Below are 22,073 nucleotides of genomic sequence, written 5' to 3'. Positions count from 1 at the left end.
ACCCTGCGATGCTTACGAACGTACTGACTATCCGTCCGAACTGTTTTACGATCGGTGGCGCAGAATTCAGCTGTTTAGGCCTTTATCACCACTGAGTGAGCAGTGAACAGGATTGCAGGATATTCGGGAATTCGCAACAAGCTGCTCTGCGGGCTGTTGTGTGCGTAAGTGGGTATCGGGCGGGCGTTATTGTCCTGTCATATTTGATAATATGTGTCATGTGATACGACGCAGCGTCATGAGGGTTAATTTAGAGAGCGTAGGTTTAAAAGGACCTTAATTATTGCTGTATTATAATTTGATGCTTATAAAAGTGATTGATTTCAGTATGACTTCGTTTTTTCATCTCTTCATATACTACAACTATTTCTTATTAATTGCTGAAATGTATAATACGAAAGTTACACTAAGATAAATGACCGTATTTTGTTTCACCGATATTGATTACTCTGCAATCCCAAACTTTCACTTCTAAACTAGTCACTCACGGCCAGTTTCTTCATCAAAAGTTAAAGTTAAAGTAATGTCTAAAGTAAAAGTAACGGTCAAATTCGTTTTTTCAAGGCTAAAGTGACAGCAAAACTAATAGAAAAATTGAATTTAACCGTTACTTTTACTTTAGACATTACTTTAGCCATAACTTTAACTTTAACTTTTGATGAAGAAACTGGCCGTAAGTGTCACTAATTTATCAGATAATGGGTGTATTAAAGTCAAAAGTTTCCCGTAAGTATCTAGTTAACCTTGAAAGTAAATACTAAAACATTTGGCATCTTACCCGCGATTTTTGCCACGACTCCAGTCAAGATACAGCTGGCTTAAAGTCCTTAAAACTTTTGTAAGAAAAATTCAAACTGCCTTGGAGATAAAACAGAAGACATCCACGTATTTCATTATACCCTGGTACCTTAAACTTGTGCCTAATCAAAGTTTTATTGAAATTTCACTTTGGTTGGCGATCTCAGCAGTTACCTTACGTAACTAAATGTGAGTTTTATAGACAACACAGTTTCAGTAAGTTTGCATTTTGCCTTGTTTTAAAACGAATCTAGGTTATCGTGTATGCTACATTTTATATTATGCTACTTTATCGCTTTTTGTTCTATAGTAATGGAGTGGATGGGAAGTTTGTCGGGTTAGAACAGGTCTGAATATAAACAATATTTTTTATGGTTTCCAATGCCTGCTATTTTTTAGGTCTTGCTATAAAAAAGGATATAAATTATAATCTTACTAAATATTCAACTTTCGACGACCGTATCTCGCAAAATCGCGTTCCGAAAGAATTTCATATTCATTCGATAATATTATAGTGTTACAGATGTCAAACCAGAATTTCAATTAGGGTACAATAATATGGAACCTGTTAGGGCACAGCAAAAAGCCAATCAATTTATTCACGTAGATCGACTAAATTAACACATGTAAATTCCCAGGTTTTCAAAAACACTCATTACTTATATGAAACTAACTTCCGCCCGTGGTGTGTTGATACAAAGTATCTTATGTTCATTCTAGTATCACCAAAAATATGTGTTCAAAGTTTCATGATGATCGGTTAAATAGTTTTTGCTTATAATTTTAGTAGGATGAATGGCTAAAATATTATTTTCATACTTATCAATACAACTATCACCAAGCAAACGCAAACATTCAGTACCCAAAAAAATCTTTCTTTACACAACACAATCCTTTTCCAAACATGTTTATATAGTGTGTTGACCAAAATAATGGGGTTCGCTATATTTGCCATGGTTTGCAAGTTGTTTTCTTTACGAACTGTGAGCCCTTCGCATGTGGACCAACAGTTTTCACGGTGAATGCACAGGGCTTAGGGGACATATTATATGGTCCATTGTGCTTGGGATCTTATAGGATGTTGATATTTTTTTTTTGTATGGAGAAGTAGTGAGAAATATTTTGGGAACTAGTAGTATGGTGTAACTGTATGTATCATTAATTTTGAATTTACTGAGTAGTTACAATGATGTTAAAAAACAATAGCTTCCAGTTTCAATATCCAAATCCCTTTGACACATAAAAATCATGTTATATTTTTTATGCGTCATGTTTTTCGGGAATAAAACGTCAAAAGCAACATCACGCCATTCTCATATCGTCGTAATATAGGCTTACATAAATAGAAACTCCATTCACTATGTAAATGGAACAAAGGCATCTTGAATTACCCGCTTAGAGTATTACCCCACTTCACGTCACTTTCGTTCACCATGAAATCTGATACAATGCTTATGCGGAACCCACACATACGTAGAACCATGGAGAGCAAAATGACTAGCGGAGGTGCCATAACGGAAAATCCCGAAAGTAGCGCGCCAAAATGTGGGTGTGTGGGAGACGAGGAACTTTACTAATTTCGCTTTTATACGTCTTCTTTGGATCTAATATTTTTTTGTAATACCAAAAATCGTTAACAGATGTCTCAAAGAACCTGAAGCCTCCTTAGTTCATTCGTAACTGATCGTACGTAATGTACGAATTTGACCTAGGAAAAGGCGCCTGACCTACCTGCATAATGGCATCTTCGCCCATCTTTCCTTACTCCGTGCGTAGAACGAAGTATTTCCCACGCACACATGCGCAATTCTTGACGGCTCCCGTCTACGCAATGTGGGTAATTGAACAACGTAAGTTATTGGTGTTCAGGGGCGGTTGTTTCTAACGCCAAAAACTAATGTACCACAGCCCTAACTAATCATAATTTACTTCTACAGCCACCTGTGAATAGCACTGTCACTTATCATAAACGTCCATCCAATTTTCTATCTTGTTTCTTCACAATAAAGTTCATATTCAGTTGGCGTTTTCAGTGAACATTTTTAAAGTTCAGCCTACGTTAGCTCAATTTAATTAGTTTTCAAAATAGTGACAACGGAGTGTTTGGTAGTCTGGCTAACGAGCCGAGATGTTCGCTTGAAATATAACGTTTTTACCTAGTGCAGGAAAAATGTTATAAAAATATTACTTAAAAATAAAACCTTTTTTGGGTAGAAACTGTATTTTTCCTTCTGTGAACCTAATTAACCTAACGGAGTGTTTTTCGTGTATATAAAATGTTTATAGAATGAGTAACATGAAACTCGTTTTCCGTGTAAATGTCACAAAAGGGGGAAGTAGCAATATTGAGAGTGGGTAGAAAACATTTGGAAAATCCACAATGTGCGTGTAATGATATAATTTAACGGAGTACATTAGAATGAAATTTAATTTGTAGCCTACTTCACAAATATTTAATTTATTTACATAATATTTATATACATCTTAAACCTAAAATTTCAAATTACACAATCAAAAACACACAATTTATATAATATATACATATATACAATTATCTATTTACATATGAACAACATCACTACACTAACATGCATACTACCTTAACAGTTGGTCGGGTAAATTTATCGATAGTCGACGGTCGGCATTTTATCGACCTAGCCCTCAGCACTAACACCTATGCAATCGCGGTGCGCAAGCGCACTCACACGTACGCCAGTCAGGACCACGCCTCGACGCGGAGCGCATGCTTGTCGCTATAATATTTCTAACACGTTTGCTATCACATGTATGCTTTCCCTATTGTGCCTTCTGTTGATTTGTATGTGAATTATACGCTGTGGAATAGTGAGTGGATATTCATTCAAGCAACCAACCAACTCGTGCACACATCCAACGACTATAAATTTACGTCTATATTCTAAGAAAAAAAAAAAACATATTAAGTATATTAAAGACGGAATGCTATTTTGATAAGGCTCTTAAAAAGCCATAACTACCTGGTTTCTTAAAATTTCAAACATATTGCCAGAGTTTAACTAACTTTCATAACCAGAAATGGTCAGGTTTATACATCAGCTCATAATGATAACAAGGTCTTAAAAATATAGAAATTTAATATACACAAACATCATCAACAATGCATATTCGCATTTACACTAACTCACATGCAAGCTGCCTGCATTTTACACATGGACTAAGTGCAGTGCTCATAGAGCGCAACGGAAATAAATATTGAAACATGTAAAGCAGCCAGTTCTGACTATGTTTTACTTAAGCAAACATTAGAGAAGGTTATAGTCCTTAAAGGTAACGTTAACCAATATAAAAAGCTCATTTACAGAATAGCGCTTCCTGGTAGGTATTATAAGTTACTCAAAAATTATTAAGTACAGTTACGCATCCCAAATTCATCCTCTGCTAAAAGTTTATTTGGTCATAAAACGTAAAAGTACAACAAAATAAATAAATAAATAAAAGTACTTATGTAAAAACGACACGGTATCATACTCCACTCGAACCTATCTCACACATACCAAAAATCCGTTCTCAAAAACACATCAAAAACCAAATACTCAAACCTCACTTATCTTTATGCATAATACTGGCAAAAATAACTCATTCCTCGCCTCAATATAAAACAAATAGAATAAACATGGCCGTCAAAGTTCCCACGGAACATTGTATTTGTAAACACATATCGCTCGGAAGATAAACACAAATGTCCGAGCCTAAACAATCAAAATATTTAATGACAACACCTAACAAAATATAACCAGTCATGGGTGAGGAAGGTAGAGGTATAGGCACATTTATTCATGAGGGAAAAATTTAATATCTCGACCATTCATAGAAGAGGTGGACAGAGGATGTATAGGTTCATATAAAACATACGGAAGCACTTTGCTATTCATGATTTTAAAGCCTATTCAATGAAATTTGAGCTTGATGAAATCATTAAGCACAATACTTTCAACATTTTAAATATGTATGTAAAATCTGAGATAGGTTGATCACGCCATAAATGTAGCCTATTAACTCAGAGACAATCGCAAACACAAATGAGTGAAATGGTTTTTTGTTATCTTAGTATTCCTTATAAAAATCAAAATAAAATTGCCGTAACAAGTTTTTCCGGCCTGGTAATAAAAGCTAAAACTCAAGCTGAATAGCTAGTGGGAGTAGTCACGCTAGTAACGCTTATCCTGAAACCTGGTGAAAAAGATCCCGCTTACGAAAAACTTGGATCTACGCAGAGAAATAATAACGCAAAAAATACTGATAACTTTAATAAAACACCCTGAACATAAGGAGTCGTACAAAAACTTGGGAGATACGGAACAATATCCTTCCTCATACATAATATAAAAACTTACTGGACTTTTACGAAACTCGACAAGAGACAACGCCATATAAAAGTAGTTTCTATTCACCTACTGTTGAATGCACGGAGAACAAATGACTAGCGGAGGTGCCATAACGGAAAATCGCCTAAGAAAGAAGCGCGCCAAAATGCGAATGTGCGGAGGATGCGAATGTGCCTTATACTTAGTACTTCTTCTTTGGACCCGAGCATTTTTCGTAATACCAAAAATCGTTAACAGATGTCTCAGACAACCCAAACGCCTCGTTAGTTCAATCGTAACTGATAGTTTTGATCATCCCCACCGCACGAATTTGATCTAAAAGAATGCGCCTGACCTACCTGCATTATGGTATCTCCACTTAACTTTCCTTACTCCGTGGTTGAATGCCTTTAGCACTTCTAGAGTTTTGTAAGCGATGGTACCGTGTAAATGAAACATAAACACATAAGTGAATACATAAGTTATAAGCACGTAACTTCAAGTGAACTGCTTAAAGATTAATATTAGACAAGTTGGACGTATTTTATCTCGTGTCTGTATGGAAAACAATCGGAACATTTTGCGAAATGTATTCGCTGTGTTTGTGAAATGTCAGAGGTTAGAAAGAGTCTGTTTTAGGACGATTTGTATTTTGCTAAAAAAAACCTTATCATCGAAAATCACAAATCAATAAAAACAAACAAAAATAAAATTTTGTTATCAAAGCTGGACTGAACCTAAAAATAGTTTTGAAAAACCAATTCCCTGAAAACCTTTTTACCCAACAACAGTTTCGTTAATCCTCTCCGGTCAGTCAACACATAGTTAACACTAACGCAAACCAAAGCTGGACTACATTAACCCTATCACCTCAAAGTCGGTCCAAACGTCCATTGCTTAAGCCTTTGAGTTTGAAGCCGACTATCCGACCTTTACCTCTGCTTACCTACATTACCCTTGAGGGATTATAAAACCTGAAAATTAAATATGCACGTTGTACCAACAATAGACTTGTGAACCTTCAACTCTTTAACTACCCCCTCCCCCCTTCCCTAGCCTTGCCTCACCCCTCTGTCGTCCTTGACTTGGTTTGAATCATGTAGGTAATATGCATATTAAAAATTCGCAAGTCCGCAATAACAAAAGTAAGCCAAGGTTTAAGTTTGCGTTAAGCCAAGTTGTGTATTGATTGTTGTGAAATTGGCGAGGAATGGGGTAAAAGCATTGATACTAGGAAATTGAAATAGAAAAACATTCATGAACTGTACTCTGAGTGGTATTTTTCTAAAATAATGGGACTAGCGTTCACGGCGCTTTTATACTAGCGCATTTTCGGTTAGATTTTTCCGAGCAGGTTATACGTAACTATCGTTTCAAAGGATACATGTGAAAACCTTGTAAATGTGGTAAACGTTTTATTAAAGTGAGAATAGGAAATAGAACTGCTGTACTAGTAATCATAAATAGTGATGACCTTTAGTCACCTCTAATCATAGTGCACAATATCAGTTTTTATAATAAAAATACGATGTAAAAAAACTTATTTTTACAAAAACACGAGACCATTTCTAAGAGTCAGCAAATAAATCTAAAAGTAAAACTATATAAATTACAAACGATATATCTCAGTAAGCCGCGGACGAAACCTTATACGTCTTACATTGTGAACGCCGTAAACTAAGATAGACTTGAACTAAGTAAATGAATATGTATAGCTGACTATAAACTGTTGGCAGTAAGTGTAAAAGTACCCGTACTCACAGACTACTAACTTTTGGTCGGCCGATAGTTGGTATGGGCTCTTAAATTAGTATAAAAATGAAGCGAAGGACGCACGTAACGAACAATTAGGTGTTTGTCCGGTATCAGACCGCCTAAAAACTTTGCTATAATAATGTAAATATTTCAATATGTAATAAATTACATACCTAAACATTAAACTTTGATTGAATTCATGATTTTCTATAAAAAAATGTTCTCAAACAGTTGGCCGACTGTTTAGTTTGCAGTGTGCGAAGGCTAAAAGCTAAGTAAAGAAATCGGGTTAGGGCTCGTAATTCGCTAACTATTCCTTTACTATTTGAGTAGGAGCCTACCTCGGGAACTTGTTTTATCTTTGTGATAAGAACCGCCGTAATTCCTGAGTGCTGGCTGATATCCTTGGAGTTTTTACAACCTAGGCTCTTAGAAATGATGAAAGGTGTTGCCGAAATATTTTGGTAAAAGCTACAGAAGTGCTAAAAACTTTGAGATAATGTTTTATGCAGAACTCAGATTTTACACTGTAGGTACTTCCTACTTTTAGTATAAACGCGAAAGTTTGTATAAATGGGTGTTTTACCACTTTCATAAATAGCGTACCTATAATATATCAGAATCACATATAGGCTACTTCTTATCCATAAGCGGAAAGTAGTTCCTTCGGAAGGTAAATGAAACCGCAGGCTGATGCTTATCTTCTATAAATGTTACAATGACATTATTTGGATTACTCCTCACTTAAATATGTACATAAATGAACGAGTATACCCATAAAAAGCGGGCGTATCATAAAACAAACTTTTATCTAGATAACTGTGTAATTGAATAGTAAATTAGGGAAATTGCTTGTCCAATTAAAATGGAAACTACCCATAAAACGGTGCCCACGTTAAATTTTCCGTGCGTAACTAAAAATAGTTATAACTTTCAATTATTTATAACTGAAAACAATAACTCAGTATCTTTTCATAAAAGACCCCTTTAATTGTGAATAATTGAAACCACGTTTACAAGATAATTTGAAAGCCCTTCCCAGAAATTACCACAAAGAACAATACCCAACTAATAAAATGAACTATAGATAGTCTATAGAAATAATGAGTGCTATTTTCCCTCAGCAAATAAACCCAGCGATCTATCTTTAAATACAGAACTATCCATCTTACCGAGAATCAATCGAAGCAGTATGGAGCAAGTTATTTATGCGGAAGATTCAAATGGTTTTGGTACGTGATTGACTGAGACTTATGGCATCACACATTCTTACACGGTCGGTTATACTGAGTGTTTGGTGAAGATAACGGATAGATGTGATGCTGGGGTGTTTTGTTGCATGAGTTTTCAGCTAAAAGATTGTTTGTTGGGATACGAAGTGTGAATTTGGGGAATGACTATTAACATTAATGTTCTAATTTACATCTTAACGTATGTTCTTCTGTTTGTTCTGCTTTCACCCAAAACCGCTGAACCGATTTAGATGAGATCGATATGGAGATATAATTATGTTGCCTTTGAAATGAAAAGTGTTAAAGTGGCATTTCATCAAGGACGCGAACGAAATCTTGTTCTTCATAAATGGGTTTCAGATATAATGCAGCGCTATACGTATACTACCGTTTATTTTGAGCTTAACCATAAGCCCTTTTTTAACGCAATTCTAAATGACAACAACTACACGTACGAATATAACTTTGACATTCCATTGAACAGTTTTACCACCACACTTTCTACCGCTATGAAACAAAAGCGGCGGCACACAACAATTACACTATTGTTTGTTTGCACACTGCAATGAATTAATTCTCTTATTGTATGCACCACGCCGCAGTCGCAGTGTTTCCTGAGATAATTGTGCCCGAATGTGTAATGTGATAACTGTTGGCTTGTATGTTAGTTGAGAAGTCAGCTCTGTAACTGCTGAACAGAACTCATATTTTTTTATAATGTCTAGCCTTTTCCCAGCTGAGGTCGGCTTCCAGTCAACCTGGATACAGCTTAGAAACAGCTGTTTTACGTGGAGCGACTTTATCATGTAGAAATTGTGAACAATTTCCCAATCACAAGTTTGCGGAGAAAGTTTGTGTGAGTTTGTTATTTCTTCACGTGCAAACAGCTGAACAGATTTTGATTAAACTTGACAGTAATTTATCTTACACATCACGATAATTGTAATTACCTTAGAAGGCGTGTGAAACCGGCAAGCGGAAGCTAGCACTTAAAAAATAAGTTAAATGTAACCCAAATCGAAAAAAAAAACGACTCAAGTTTTCCTACAATAATTTATAATTAATGAAATCGAATTCGATATTAAAAAATAATCAGCTTAAAAACATCAATCGCATTACCGCGAGTCGATCAATAGAACAACTGTTCATTCATTAATCACCTAACCTCAATCTCTTTTATTTGAAAAAAGAACGCTCGATCAATCAGAACGCCTGTCATATTTATTCGGCCAGATATTAACCTATTAAAAATACAGGTTAACAAAAAAAGTTTCTATATGTAATTATATTTAATATTTCAGGTAAAATGAAAAAGGTTCTTCTTATTTCCTAGCTAAAATAATTATAGTAACATACCCTTTTCTGCTATCCTTAGCTAAAACCCTACTTTATCTAGATCATGCCATCTAAATTAGTCAACCTGTCTTATAAAATTGTAGGGTTAAATGCTGGAGTGTGTGTTGTTAAAATATTTTGTTTTACTGAATAGCTACCGAATTTAAGCTAGGTACTAATTGATTCCTAGATTGATATCCTAGTAGTTTAACAAGAAGGGTTAAAATGTTCTTGAAGAATAAATAATTTAAGTATTTCACGTAAACCTTGAAAATAGATATAATTCTCTGACACTATTTCAATAATTTAGACGACATAACTTAAACGTCCTTAAACTATTATGTATTAACAGCTAGTGCCATCAATTCTTCGAAAAAAAAACAGATCATCTGACGACGTATTTTAGACCTCCAAAATAAAGACAAATATCTTATTCACATAACAAAACTCACCAATAAACATGCCAACTAATAACAACAGCATTGTTAATAACTATATTTCACTGCACTGTACATATGTCACATTATTCAGAACTTTATTATCTTTCACCAAAGTATTCACTTATTTCACATTACTTGAACTCGCGTGTTTTTCGGGAGCGATCGCGACGGGACGTGCGGCCACGGTTCGCGTCACTTGTCAACTGCCAGATGCTAAATGATAAGATACCGACCGGGGTTGCTATATGAAAACCGCGGATACCAAGAATAAATTTAATTTTATGGACTATTAAATTAGCCTTTTTTGTACATATTTTTTTAGAGCTTTCGTTCGGGGTGATGTTAACGATCTGCGTTGGTCTAATATTTTTAGATGGTGTTGTTTTTTTTGACACTTTATGTCATAATACATTTAGTTAAATTAATATACTATGATCAATTAAAGTTATGAGTTTGCTTCACCGTAGCAGGTAAATCTTGCTACGGCGTAGACAATAGTTAGGTGAGCTACGCCGTAGCGACTGCACTCTACGAATAGGCTTGAATTTCACTTTCATTACGTTCACAATATTGCTTTTGAGTTTCCGAATGTCTTTGTGTGGAACGTATTGACCAAACCTTGGCTAGAACCAAGTTATAGTGTACGAATAGATTTCTGGAATACAGTTCTATCAGTCTTTAGTAACCTTTTCATTATCCATTTTAATCATTTCATTTAATATTGGTCCTCTATTTGGTAAAGGCTCGATATTGTAGACCGTTCAAGATCGATAATTACCCTTACCATTGAATGTTCACTTTACCGTACTGAATTTCACAGCTTTTCACACATAAATCATTATACATCAAAAAACGGAATCAAATATATTAATTCCAACAAAACCATTCAACATTTTCACTCGATTGCAATCTACTATGATATTCATGTAATTTCCCCTTCATTTCCCTTTATTTTCGGGAAACCATTCCTAAATCTGGCAATACATATTTAATTGAGAGCCGGCCGGCCGGCGCGCGCATGCGCTCTGCACACTTGACATTTTTATGAAAACAATATGTTGACACTTTATTTTAGGAGTCGGACCTTTCTGGTTCCGAATTAGATAAACGAATTAATGTATTTATGTATGTAATGTGATATGTCTCTGTGCGGTATTGAAGGATCATTTTCAAGCCAAATACCTACTCATAATATTGTTGTTATAATTGCGTGGGTGTTTTTGTTGAGAATTCTTGAAAACTTTTTTTATTGTATGTGTATTCTTAAATAATGAGTATTACATAAAGTTACACCAATATATTTAATGTGAAGTGCTCTAGTTGATAGCTATTTTGGCCCTATTTTTATCTCTTTGTCACTCTCTGGCATACTTTCAAGTATTATCTCATCTTAGTAGCTTAAGAACTAGCCTGCCTGAATTAATGTGATATCCATCACTGAAATATTTTTTTCAAGTACAAACCAATTTTATTAGATTTACAAAACATAAAAGTCATATAACTCTGAAATTATAAGACATTATCACTGATCAAAGCGTTCCAAAGACGATTCTAGAATTGCTATTACACGTGACCGGTCCACTACTCACGTTCAATAGAGCGGTGTGTTTGTTGTTCCTACTCTGCTGACATACCATCTACTGGCACGGCTACTGGCATCGTCCAAACGCCCACTAGAACCAAAACATTAACTAAATAAAAAATAACAATCGCTATGTAGGCGGAATATCATTGCAATTGATCGGCCCACGCTTTAATTTGAATTCGGAATACTTTAGTATTGTTTTTAACCAGACTTCCTTCCTTCCTAGTAAGGAGGTTCTCAATTTGTATTTATTTTTAATGGAATTGTTAAGTTGGCTATACCTAAGTTATTTTGTAATTCGTCATCATCATCATTAACCTTTATTTTCCCTCTGGACTGCATGAGTCTCTTCCCACATAAATAATAATTGAAAGTAATGTTTTACATTGATGATCGCCATTAATCAATTTTAAAACCTTCTTAAAATTCTGACCATTCGAGAGTTAGGGACTGTTTACTAGCTCATTTCCGCAGCTTCGGACAGGCTTTAGAAAAATAAATTAAATGTTTTATAGTTCGGCCATTCAGAGAATGCGTTCCTGACACGTCGCGATTGAACTGACGACGTAACTTTGCAATGGCGTTGCAGTTACGATAAAAATATTTTTGCTGGTTGTTTACCGTTTTAACAATTGAGGAGCATTAAAACAACATTATTATATCAATAATCAATGAATGTAGTTACGTCGTCAGTTCAATCGCGACGTGTCAGGAACGCATTCTCTGAATGGCCGAACTTTAGTGATAATTTCTTGCTCTTTTATTGAAACACTAAAGTAACCTTTTAGTTATAATGGTATTTGGATACCTTTGTTGTGAACTTACAACTTTATAACTAAAAACTCCAGTTCATCAAGTCAGAAAGTAATTCCTTTAAGTCTGAAATGATTTCAAACCTCGCCAGTTCAAACGATGTAACTGCTAGATAAGTTATAAGCAGAGGAATACAATACTGAGAGTTTCGTCTGGTGCAACTGGCATTTGACTGCACTGATTGCTTTGAAGCGGATCTCACACTAACATGCGCTTTGCTCATTTTGACGGCCTGGGTGTTTATTAAATAATATGTATACGTTTTAATTGCTTTATTTTCAATAATGTGCTCAAATAAAAAAATCATACGAATCGCAATAAATTCGAAAGCAATTGTCTCATTTTATATTCGATTAATATGTTTGTTTTAAATGCTTTTCGTTCCATTTGGAAATGGTGTACTTATGTAAAATCATTAACCTGACGTTAAATAACAAACCATATCTTTTATATTGTCGTATCGATAATGTTAATTCGGTTGACTATTGTTCACATGGCAATGGCATATTTTACTATTGGTTATATTTTATTATTTGGCCTAGTGAACCCCCGAATTGTAGGCATAAAAGAAATCTGTTTCATTATGTCGACTCAAACCGTGGTACGTGGTAGTATGTGATCGGGCGTCGTTCCACCATGAATTTTCACTTATCCTGTGCATTTGATTGTAAAAAGGCTAACTCAATCTACGCTATGCGCTGGAACGAGCTGGCGAAATGTTGATTGGTTCTCAATCGATCTGCACCCGGTTTAGGAGCCTAGCTTTATACACACATGTGTTTTCGATGAAATAAATGCAGGCAACGAAATTGTTTGGCGCAGTTTTGAGATTTTAAACGACTTTAAAATCTTTAGTAAGAAATATTATGAAGAATTTATTAAGCGTTATGCTCAAGAACTGTTCGACCGATTAGAAAATTTAAAAAAACCCCCGACCCAAAAATGCACGCAATTATTATGACAAAAGGTTAAAAACGCTAAACCCTATAAAAAGCAAAAAATAACTTTTAACACTACGTAAGTACCAACTAAAGCATGTCAGACTAAACTAAATTTTGTCGTGTCGGGGGACCGCTCTAATTTATTAGCGTAACGTTAGAAGTAATTATATACATTATACATATATACTTCTTATAATTTTTTATAGAATTTTGTTTAGATACGTGTTTTTTTATACGAATGTTGTAATTAGGGATTTATGTAAGTATTTTTAAAGGTAAAAAGCGGCCCCCCGACACGTCAAAATTTAGTTTAGTCTGACATGCTTTAGTTGGTACTTACGTAGTGTTAAAAGTTATTTTTTGCTTTTTATAGGGTTTAGCATTTTTAACCTTTTGTCATAATAATTGCGTGCATTTTTGGGTCAGGGTTTTTTTAAAATTTATAATTTAATTTTATTTCATGCTTTTTGAAGGAGCTCATTATTTTTTCCTTCTTTCATTTAATTTCTTTTATTTTAAGATGGGGTCGCTGTATGCGATCTCGGCCAAATGAAGCTGTTTAACAATCCTCATAACAAACTGGCTCTGGGAGAATTGCACAGATTGAGAAACAATAAAGATTAACCTTTGGTCATTCTAAATTTTCAGCAAAAATACAAATAAATCGGTTTATCCGTTGCATTCCGGCATTCCAGGGTTTCATCCGCCACATCCCATTTCCAGCATCAGGTTCTCGTCAATTAGAAACATGAAGAGAACTAGTCAAGACAAATTCAACGAGCCCAAACTCGATGGGTTTACTAAAATCTTGATCTCCGATTGCCATTTTGATTGATTCAGGGAAAACAATTGCAATAATATTACTTTATTAATTTAAGCCTCAATTATTATTATTCCATTCCAGGAATTGTGTACATTCCTACAGCGTCATATTTTATTTAAAGTATGTGAAATCAAATAAAAATATTGGTTTTGAGGCATAACTGTTATCAAAGATACTTCGGGGAAAATCTAATAAGACCATTTAAAAAGAAAACTTCTTTTGTTAGTCCATACTGTCCCACTGCTGAGCAAAGGTCTCCCCATTTACTTTTCCAGTTTAGAGAGAATGTTATTTTAACATTTATTTTATTGCTTTCGTAAATAGTTTAAAACCAAGGAGTTCTCTTTAATGTAATATGATAAAAGCATTTTGTTACAAATTAAACAACCTTATTATAACTCCTAGTCTCACTAAATCTATTGGAGTTAATGTTAACCCGTCACATTTGGCAAGGGTGTACGACACAGCTTAATAAAGAATGCAATACCAACTGCAGAAATGCATATTTTCTATCAATATAAATGGCACTGGCTTCCCGTTTGAGAGTATATAATGCATTTTAATATGCAATATTTCAGAATATCCAGGCCGCGACGACCCAAGGAAATTGCCAGATAATTTCCCATATTGACAGTCTTATTATTTATTCGTATTGTAAAGCGGAACATTAATGGCCTTATTACAAAAACTTTAACCCCTGTTTTACACTTGTCTAAAAAAAATGTGGTTCCAAAATGAACCATATGTCCACGTCATAATTTGACATTTTTTTAGACAAGTCTTTAACTGACGTTAAAAAGTTTTTGTGGTAAGACGGTAATTATTTAAATGACTGATAGTGGCTTTTATTGGCTGTAGTTTTGTTGTTTTTATTGTTTTGTTATTGAGGTTAGGTTTCGGTCTGAATAAATGATTACCTAATTGAGCACCAGCCTGGTATTTTTCCTTGCATAATTATTTATTTATTCACAGTTATTATTTTGGGGAGGGTATCTGATTGCGTTATGTGACCTATAATGTATCGGGTGTGTCGTTCATAATCACATTAAATGAAATGCGTTAATATACTGGTTAATATATGTCGATTAACACAAAGATAAAAGAAAAATACGTAAAAATAAAAAAATGTTTTTTTTTTTAAACAAAGTAAATGGAATAAAAATGTGCAAAAATAAGAACACCATATAAAAGTCAGTCATTACAAACAACTGAAATTCTCCCTTGAAAACTGACAGCTGTCAACTGATCAAAACATACGATACTCCTAACTTTATCTCTGCTTTACACATGATGTTGTAAATTATAAAAACGAAAAATGATTCCTGTGGTTAAACCACTGAATGGATTAGGTTATTTTTTTTACAATTCGTCACAGAACATCATAAAGTATATGCGATATGATTTAATGTGATTGTGAACGACACATCCGATATATTATAGTATATACTTATAATTTATATATGTTTTACTATAGCCAGATTTGGAGTGAGCAAATGCAAATTCGTATCGCTTTGTCGCTACCGGCAAATGTTAGATCATATTAATCATACCCATGAGATTTCAAACCTTTCTTATCCTAGCTTGTTGACGATTACATTATTTTATTATTTACATATTTGACACCATACATCATCTCTGAAGCAAATTACTTCAATTTACTTCACCATATTTCTACATTAAATATGTATTTCAGCTTCATCATAATATAATTAACATAAACGAAGAAAAAAAATACCGCCTCAAATACACGACTCCCGGAGGCCCAAAAAGCTAATAATTCAAAAAAACCAACTCCAATTTTTGTCGCGAAATCCGTAATAAAATCAAGTATCTTATAAGTCTCGTACGTCGAGATTAAGCCTCCGTATTTGGCCTGAGAATTAAAGCACAATATATTTTTGGCGTCAGAAGAAACGGTGTAAGCCAACGTTATTTGACTTTGCACTTAACTTGCGGCGATTTGAACAAAAAATCATACTTAGTGAAGGTTGAATGGAATGAAGTCGGTCAACTGTGCTGGGTTGTGTTGCTTTGTGTGAAGGTTTTGGTGAGGTATAAGGAAATGTAGTCACCAATACGTTTGGAAAAAGACGGAGGAAGGAAAACAGACTTAAAATATCAACTGTATACGATAATTGCTTTATTGATTGATTACAATTTCGTATTTCTTCCATTTTCGATTTCTCTGTCAGAAGATCTATAAAAAGCTTAAAACCTTTCTGTATATGAAAATATATTCTTTATTACTTTTCCGTATTTATAAAAAAAGTTTACCGAATAACTTGAAGGAGAATGCAAAAAAATACTGGATAATCTATGTAAATACAAACTCGTCATGACTTAGGTATGTTCTTTGAAATGTGTCAGTGACATATGTTCTGGTATTTTAACTAATTTATGTTTTAAACAGTATATTAATGCGACCAACACGTTGATGCAATAGTTAGCCGTAGTTAGTAAAATGAATGCGTCATCATCTGCCTAGTCTTTTCCTTACATGTTGCATTGATTTAGTTGTTGACATTTTTTAAATGATTAGTATTATTTTATTTTATGATTTTGTATTCTTTTTAAATGTTTAAATTTTGACTATTTGTATGTTTTAGTTTATAATTTTGTAATTGTTAGTTTTTTCTTTTTTAATAGTGTAAGTAACTGAGTAACTTACCATTTTTGAGTAATTGAGAATTATTACCATTTCATACCTATAAAATTTGCATGCTGAATATGAGGCGAGATATGAGAAACATAATTGTATTGTAAGACCTATATTGTACCTAACCATATTTCAAGCAAATAAATATATTCTATTCTATTCTATTCTACTATGTTGGGGTCGGCTTCCAGTCTTAATCAGAAACACCTAATTTGAGAACAAGAACAAAGAAAGAACAAATTAAAAAAATATTAGAAGCAAGCGCGAGGGAGACAGCTGATCATAATCCCAGCTTGCTTTAAGAACGTCGTGTGAGACAAAAAACATAATTTGCATACAGTAGCGTGTCATTTGTATGCAGATGCAATTATGCAACGGACGATAATTCCCAGCGCTGGGCTAGTAGGATTGGATTTATGTCATTTAAAGGATAAGTGTCATTCGTTTAAAGGAATATTATAATGTCGTCATTTTGTTATTGGTTAGATCGGTTTAGATCTGTGCCATAATATAATAGGAATGATGTTTACTTCATATTGTTTTATTTTATAGATGTTTTCATGTACTAAAGTAGGCAGGTAACAAAGATTTACAGCTATAGCCAAGTTTTATAAAGCTCAAGAGTTTGTTTTTAATGACAATAACAAGACTTAGTCCAATTTGAACTGTCCAGTGTTAAATAGTCAGTTCATTTTGGTATCTATGTTATCATTACGCTACAATCAGAAAACTACTTATTGCAAAAACTTCTACAAGCTACTTTTATTATTGCAAAAGAATGCGCATTAAGAAGCTAATCTATACATATAATAAAATGATAGGAAAGTCAAAACTGTACATTGAATATTTTTTTAAAAGAATACTTGGGGGGTGATCTATTATCGATTCTGAACCCAAATATATAGTTTTTAGAATTTTTGTCTGTTTGTCTGTATGTCTGTTTGTCTGTTTGTCTGTATGTTTGGTCTCACTGAACTCGAAAAGTACTGCATAGATTTAAATCAAATTTTGCATGAATATTACCTGGGGGCCGGTTCAACATATAGGATATATATTATCACGCTATCACCTACGGGGGATGAGCAGTGAACGATAATTTCTGTTAACGTTTCTGCAACAGCGGGTGCAATAATGACACATATTTGAATGTTGAACTTTGTAAGTTTATCGGCCTATTATCAATCTTTACATAGAAAATAACGCTTTTATAAGTAACTTGAGCAAAAAACTGAATTTAAAGAAATGATATCCTAAAATTATAGATGAAGAAAATCATGCAGAAACAGATGTGCCATAAAACTGGTAGTAGGTAAAATATCAATGAAAACAGACTTCACTTTGTCATGGTATGTTCTTACTTTCAAGAAAAAATTATATGACAACGTGTGTATTTCGCTACTATAAAAACACTACAAGAAATATCAGCGCATCATCAGGGACATTTTTATAATTCTTTCACCATTAGAAAGCTACATTATCTGCGAGTAGGGCTGCCATCTCGAATTTCGCCAAACCCGGACAAACATTAAAAAAAACCCGGACATTTGGCGTAAATCGCATTTTTCCCCGAACGAGTACGATTTTCTTTAAACAAAATAATACCTAATTTGTAATCCATTTACTATTAACATATACTTAAATTCAATGAGGTTCTTCCTTACATGAAAAATGTCCGGGTATTCCCCGGACACTTCTTGAAACCCCGCCCGGACGGCCCTCGGACGGCCTCCAAACGAGGACAAATCCGGGGAAACCCGGACGGATGGCAGCCCTATCTGCGAGTAACATAGGGTATATTTTATCCCGGTGCGGGCAGTAGTTCCCATGGGAACGGCACCCACGTCCCGAAGAAATTATGAACTTCCCCACATTCTTAAAAAGTCTACATATGTTGTTCTGACATAATATAAGCTATACCTCTCATAAACATGAATATCCATTCATTTCATCCAATAACAAACATGCATCACACTGAAAGTGCATTGCGAGTCTAAGATTTTATTATTATAAAAAAAAACATTGTAATTAATATTCAAACATCCTTAAAAATAAGTTCCTGGTTTTAATATATTACATTATTTTGAATTCACTTACATATAAATAGAAGGTCCTTATTAATATACTTTTTGAGTAATGAAGAATGTAGGCAAAATACGACCGAAAACATTGTGTCACTTCTAAAATTAACATCAATGGGAATAACTACCTGTCACAATACGTCAACAAGATGTCAACAGAAGACAAGAGTTCGTTCGTTCTGAAAACGCACAAATTACACGTCGCAGGCCAGAGACATACTTGCTTTCAACTTCTGATCACAAATCATCGAGCTAAGAATTATATCACAAATACACCGTTCACAATTACGAACAGTCACAGTCAGACCCACGGACTGAGTCTAAAAAAACACCTTTTATATAGCTACGTTTATATCATTTATATTATTCAGTTACAAAGACATGTTACTATCAAACATGTTTTCGCTAAATGTTCTATTAGTTTTTGCAAACATACATTCCCAACTCTGATCTCATGGAGGTGGCGCGCGGGTGTCACCACTGTGCGGACTGTGCGACCTATCGCACCCGGCCCCGGTTTAAACCATGATCTGGAGCGAGAAGAAATGGGATGACAAAGAATGAGGCGGCGGAGCGACTGAAAATTCCCAACTCTCATCCCAGCCACTGCGGTAAGACACCTCGAAAGCCGGATGTCGAGAGACGACTCCCGGCCACCGTAGGCGTGAGCGATTAGTTTTGAGTGGGTCATCGACCTTCCGGCTTCTGGGAGACCCGTTATTTCACGCGTACCTCAAGGAGATTCAGCAAACCCCTGTGAGGCCCACTAGGGCCAAAGCCTGACACTCCCTCACGCTGCTCAAACTGATGGCTGAGAATTACGTAACTTTCCAGGATGCCATGCAACGTGTTGCAAATGCCCAGGCCTTTGGGAGCTTGGTAATCCTTTTCTCCACCTTAACTTGAGTTTTGTGGTACATGAACAAATTAGAATAGTAATGAATTAGGTCATCTTCATCACGTATTTACCAACTCTTAATGTTCATCATGCACACCCGCTTCTCTAACTTTATTGAAGGATCACTAAGATTGTTTCAGTTAGTTTAACTACGCTACTATAGCCCGCTGTCAAACCTTTTAATATCAATTCTGTAGAAGTGTGAATATCGAATGTGTAATATATCGAATTTCCGTTTGTGCATTGCACAAAAACCAACGTTATGATTTTCGAGAAGTCAAAAGAGTTGGCCGGCTAAGAATTATATTCATCATTGGTTAATTGAATACATTTTCAGAAACCACAATAACAGTAGGAACCAAAGCGAATGATCGCTTCATAGAGCTCTGATTTTCTCGAGGCGATCAAGTCAGTTCTGGTCTGTTCGCTCATCAGATCTTTGAAAGCGGTTCGATGATAATATATTGTTGTCCTGTTTACCTACGTGTGACACATAATATGGTATTTAAACGTCCTCCGCAAGAGAGCGAACGTTTGTGCTATTTATAAAGACGAAATTTTACGGTTGTGCAGTAGTGACGCACAGTATACACAGCACTTATGTTTCTTCTGATCTGCTGGCTCCACCAAGAAATGACAAATTGCGAGCGTACATTTTGAAAATCTTGGAAGAACTGCAGGTTTCAAGTGCCAACACACGAATTGGACTTAGGGTAGGTTCATATATGACCGAACATACGTCGCGTATACAATAAAACATTCACAGACAAATATACAATAAAACATTCAATCATTCACACCTAACCAATGATGCGTTAGTGCGTCGATCATACATTTACAATACGCTCGACGCATTTTCCGTCAGATATGAACCGACCCTTACTCTCTCGGACGTATACTTTACCTGATCGTGAACTAATGCAAACATTTCGGTGGAATTCCAACATAACATAGTGAGTGAGTGCACAGAAAATCCCCGAAACACAAGTAGTGAAACTATGCGCTTGCCTGATGACTCAGTCATCATCCACCCAGCTATTCCTCAATTGTGTGGGTGTTGGCTTCCAGTCAAACCGAATCTTTTTGAGTACCAATGTTTACTTGGAGTGCCTATCTGATCTCTTCAACCCAGTGAACTAGACACCGCGTTATCCATGGTAAGTAAAACTGTTTGACAGACTTTCTGGCTCCTGATTTGTCGCAGCTGCTGCAGAAAATGTACAAATGACAACTTTGTCAGACCTTTGTTTTATGTGAGAATTACGTAATAATTTTCCAAATCGGTTGACTAGATCCAGAGATTTCCTCAACGTCACAAACTTTACTTCTTTTGTTTAGATAAATAGTCACACATCGTCGACACCACCTTGATTGATCAACCCGTGCTGCTGCTAAGTGGTAATCCTATTATATTGTTATGTAAAAGAATACACCTACGCTACGGCATAAGTAGTATTTTGACAATTCCAAATTGCCCACGCAGACGAAGTCGCGGGCAACAGCTAGTTTCTAATCTAAAGTAAAAACCCCAAGGTATCCATACTCGCAGGTTCACAATTCTTGCCTTTGCTCTTTGTAAGCAAAACTGTGCATTCGACATTTTAATAGAAAAATGCAATCTAAAACACGAGCATGCTTTGTCATTGAACAATCTGGTATTTGTAAGGTTAATAACTTACAAAATTGTATGTATAAAGATCCTTAACATGTTCAAACTCATTTCTGTTTTAGTGTGGGTGTGTAAAACAAGAAAAGCTAAAATTTTCGAGTATGTAATTTGATTAGTTTTTTTCTTCTTTTTTACGAGAAAACAAAGGTCTCGAACATAATATAATCACAGTTGAAGATCTTTCGAAATGTGAAATGTAATTGACCTTTGACAGAGAGTAACTCTATCATGTTCTTTAGAAAGATCGAGCAACAAATTCATCATATTTTTTTGAAAGATTATGAATAGTCAAAAACACTTCTCTGTCCACGATAGAGACGTAACAGTTAAACAGTCGGTGTGTACCACATAAGACTCATACGACAGTGAAGTTATTAATACATAACATACCCAATACAAATTTACACTCACATACATAAGAAACACTGCACTCGTTTTACACTCACATACATTTTAAAGACGAACAAAAAAAAGACGCAGTATTTTTAAAAGCAATTTAAAGTCTTTTTCGTAGCACGTATAAAGGATCGTGTCAGACAAAGCTATGCTACGCGACGCTAACACGCAACCTAATATTTATGATCGAGCCACTTTTCCTGTACAATGTTTAAAGCATGTTCTGCAACTTAATGGGCTCTTTTTATTAATAAATTGTTCCTTTTTTTGTTGGAAGTGTAAAGTGCCAAATGTAGGAAACGTTTAGGAGT

The 22,073-nt window shown here is 34.9% G+C and overlaps 1 protein-coding gene across 1 annotated transcript in view; it reads right to left on the bottom strand.

Annotated features, from left to right (window-relative positions):
* The window catches only part of LOC124633533, a 96,570-nt gene extending 86,470 nt beyond the window's left edge, over positions 1-10,100 (bottom strand). Inside the window, exon 1 of the mRNA XM_047168791.1 lies at positions 9,916-10,100. Coding sequence (XP_047024747.1) covers positions 9,916-9,946 — 31 coding nt within the window. The 5' untranslated portion in view covers positions 9,947-10,100. The remainder of the gene's footprint in view (positions 1-9,915) is intronic.
* Between the last annotated feature and the right edge of the window lie 11,973 nt (positions 10,101-22,073).

Source organism: Helicoverpa zea, chromosome 9 (assembly GCF_022581195.2).
Source record: "Helicoverpa zea isolate HzStark_Cry1AcR chromosome 9, ilHelZeax1.1, whole genome shotgun sequence".
In the NCBI taxonomy this organism is placed as follows: domain Eukaryota; kingdom Metazoa; phylum Arthropoda; class Insecta; order Lepidoptera; family Noctuidae; genus Helicoverpa; species Helicoverpa zea.
The sequence above is the reverse complement of the archived record's forward strand: the minus strand, read 5'-3'. Positions and strand labels throughout refer to the sequence as shown.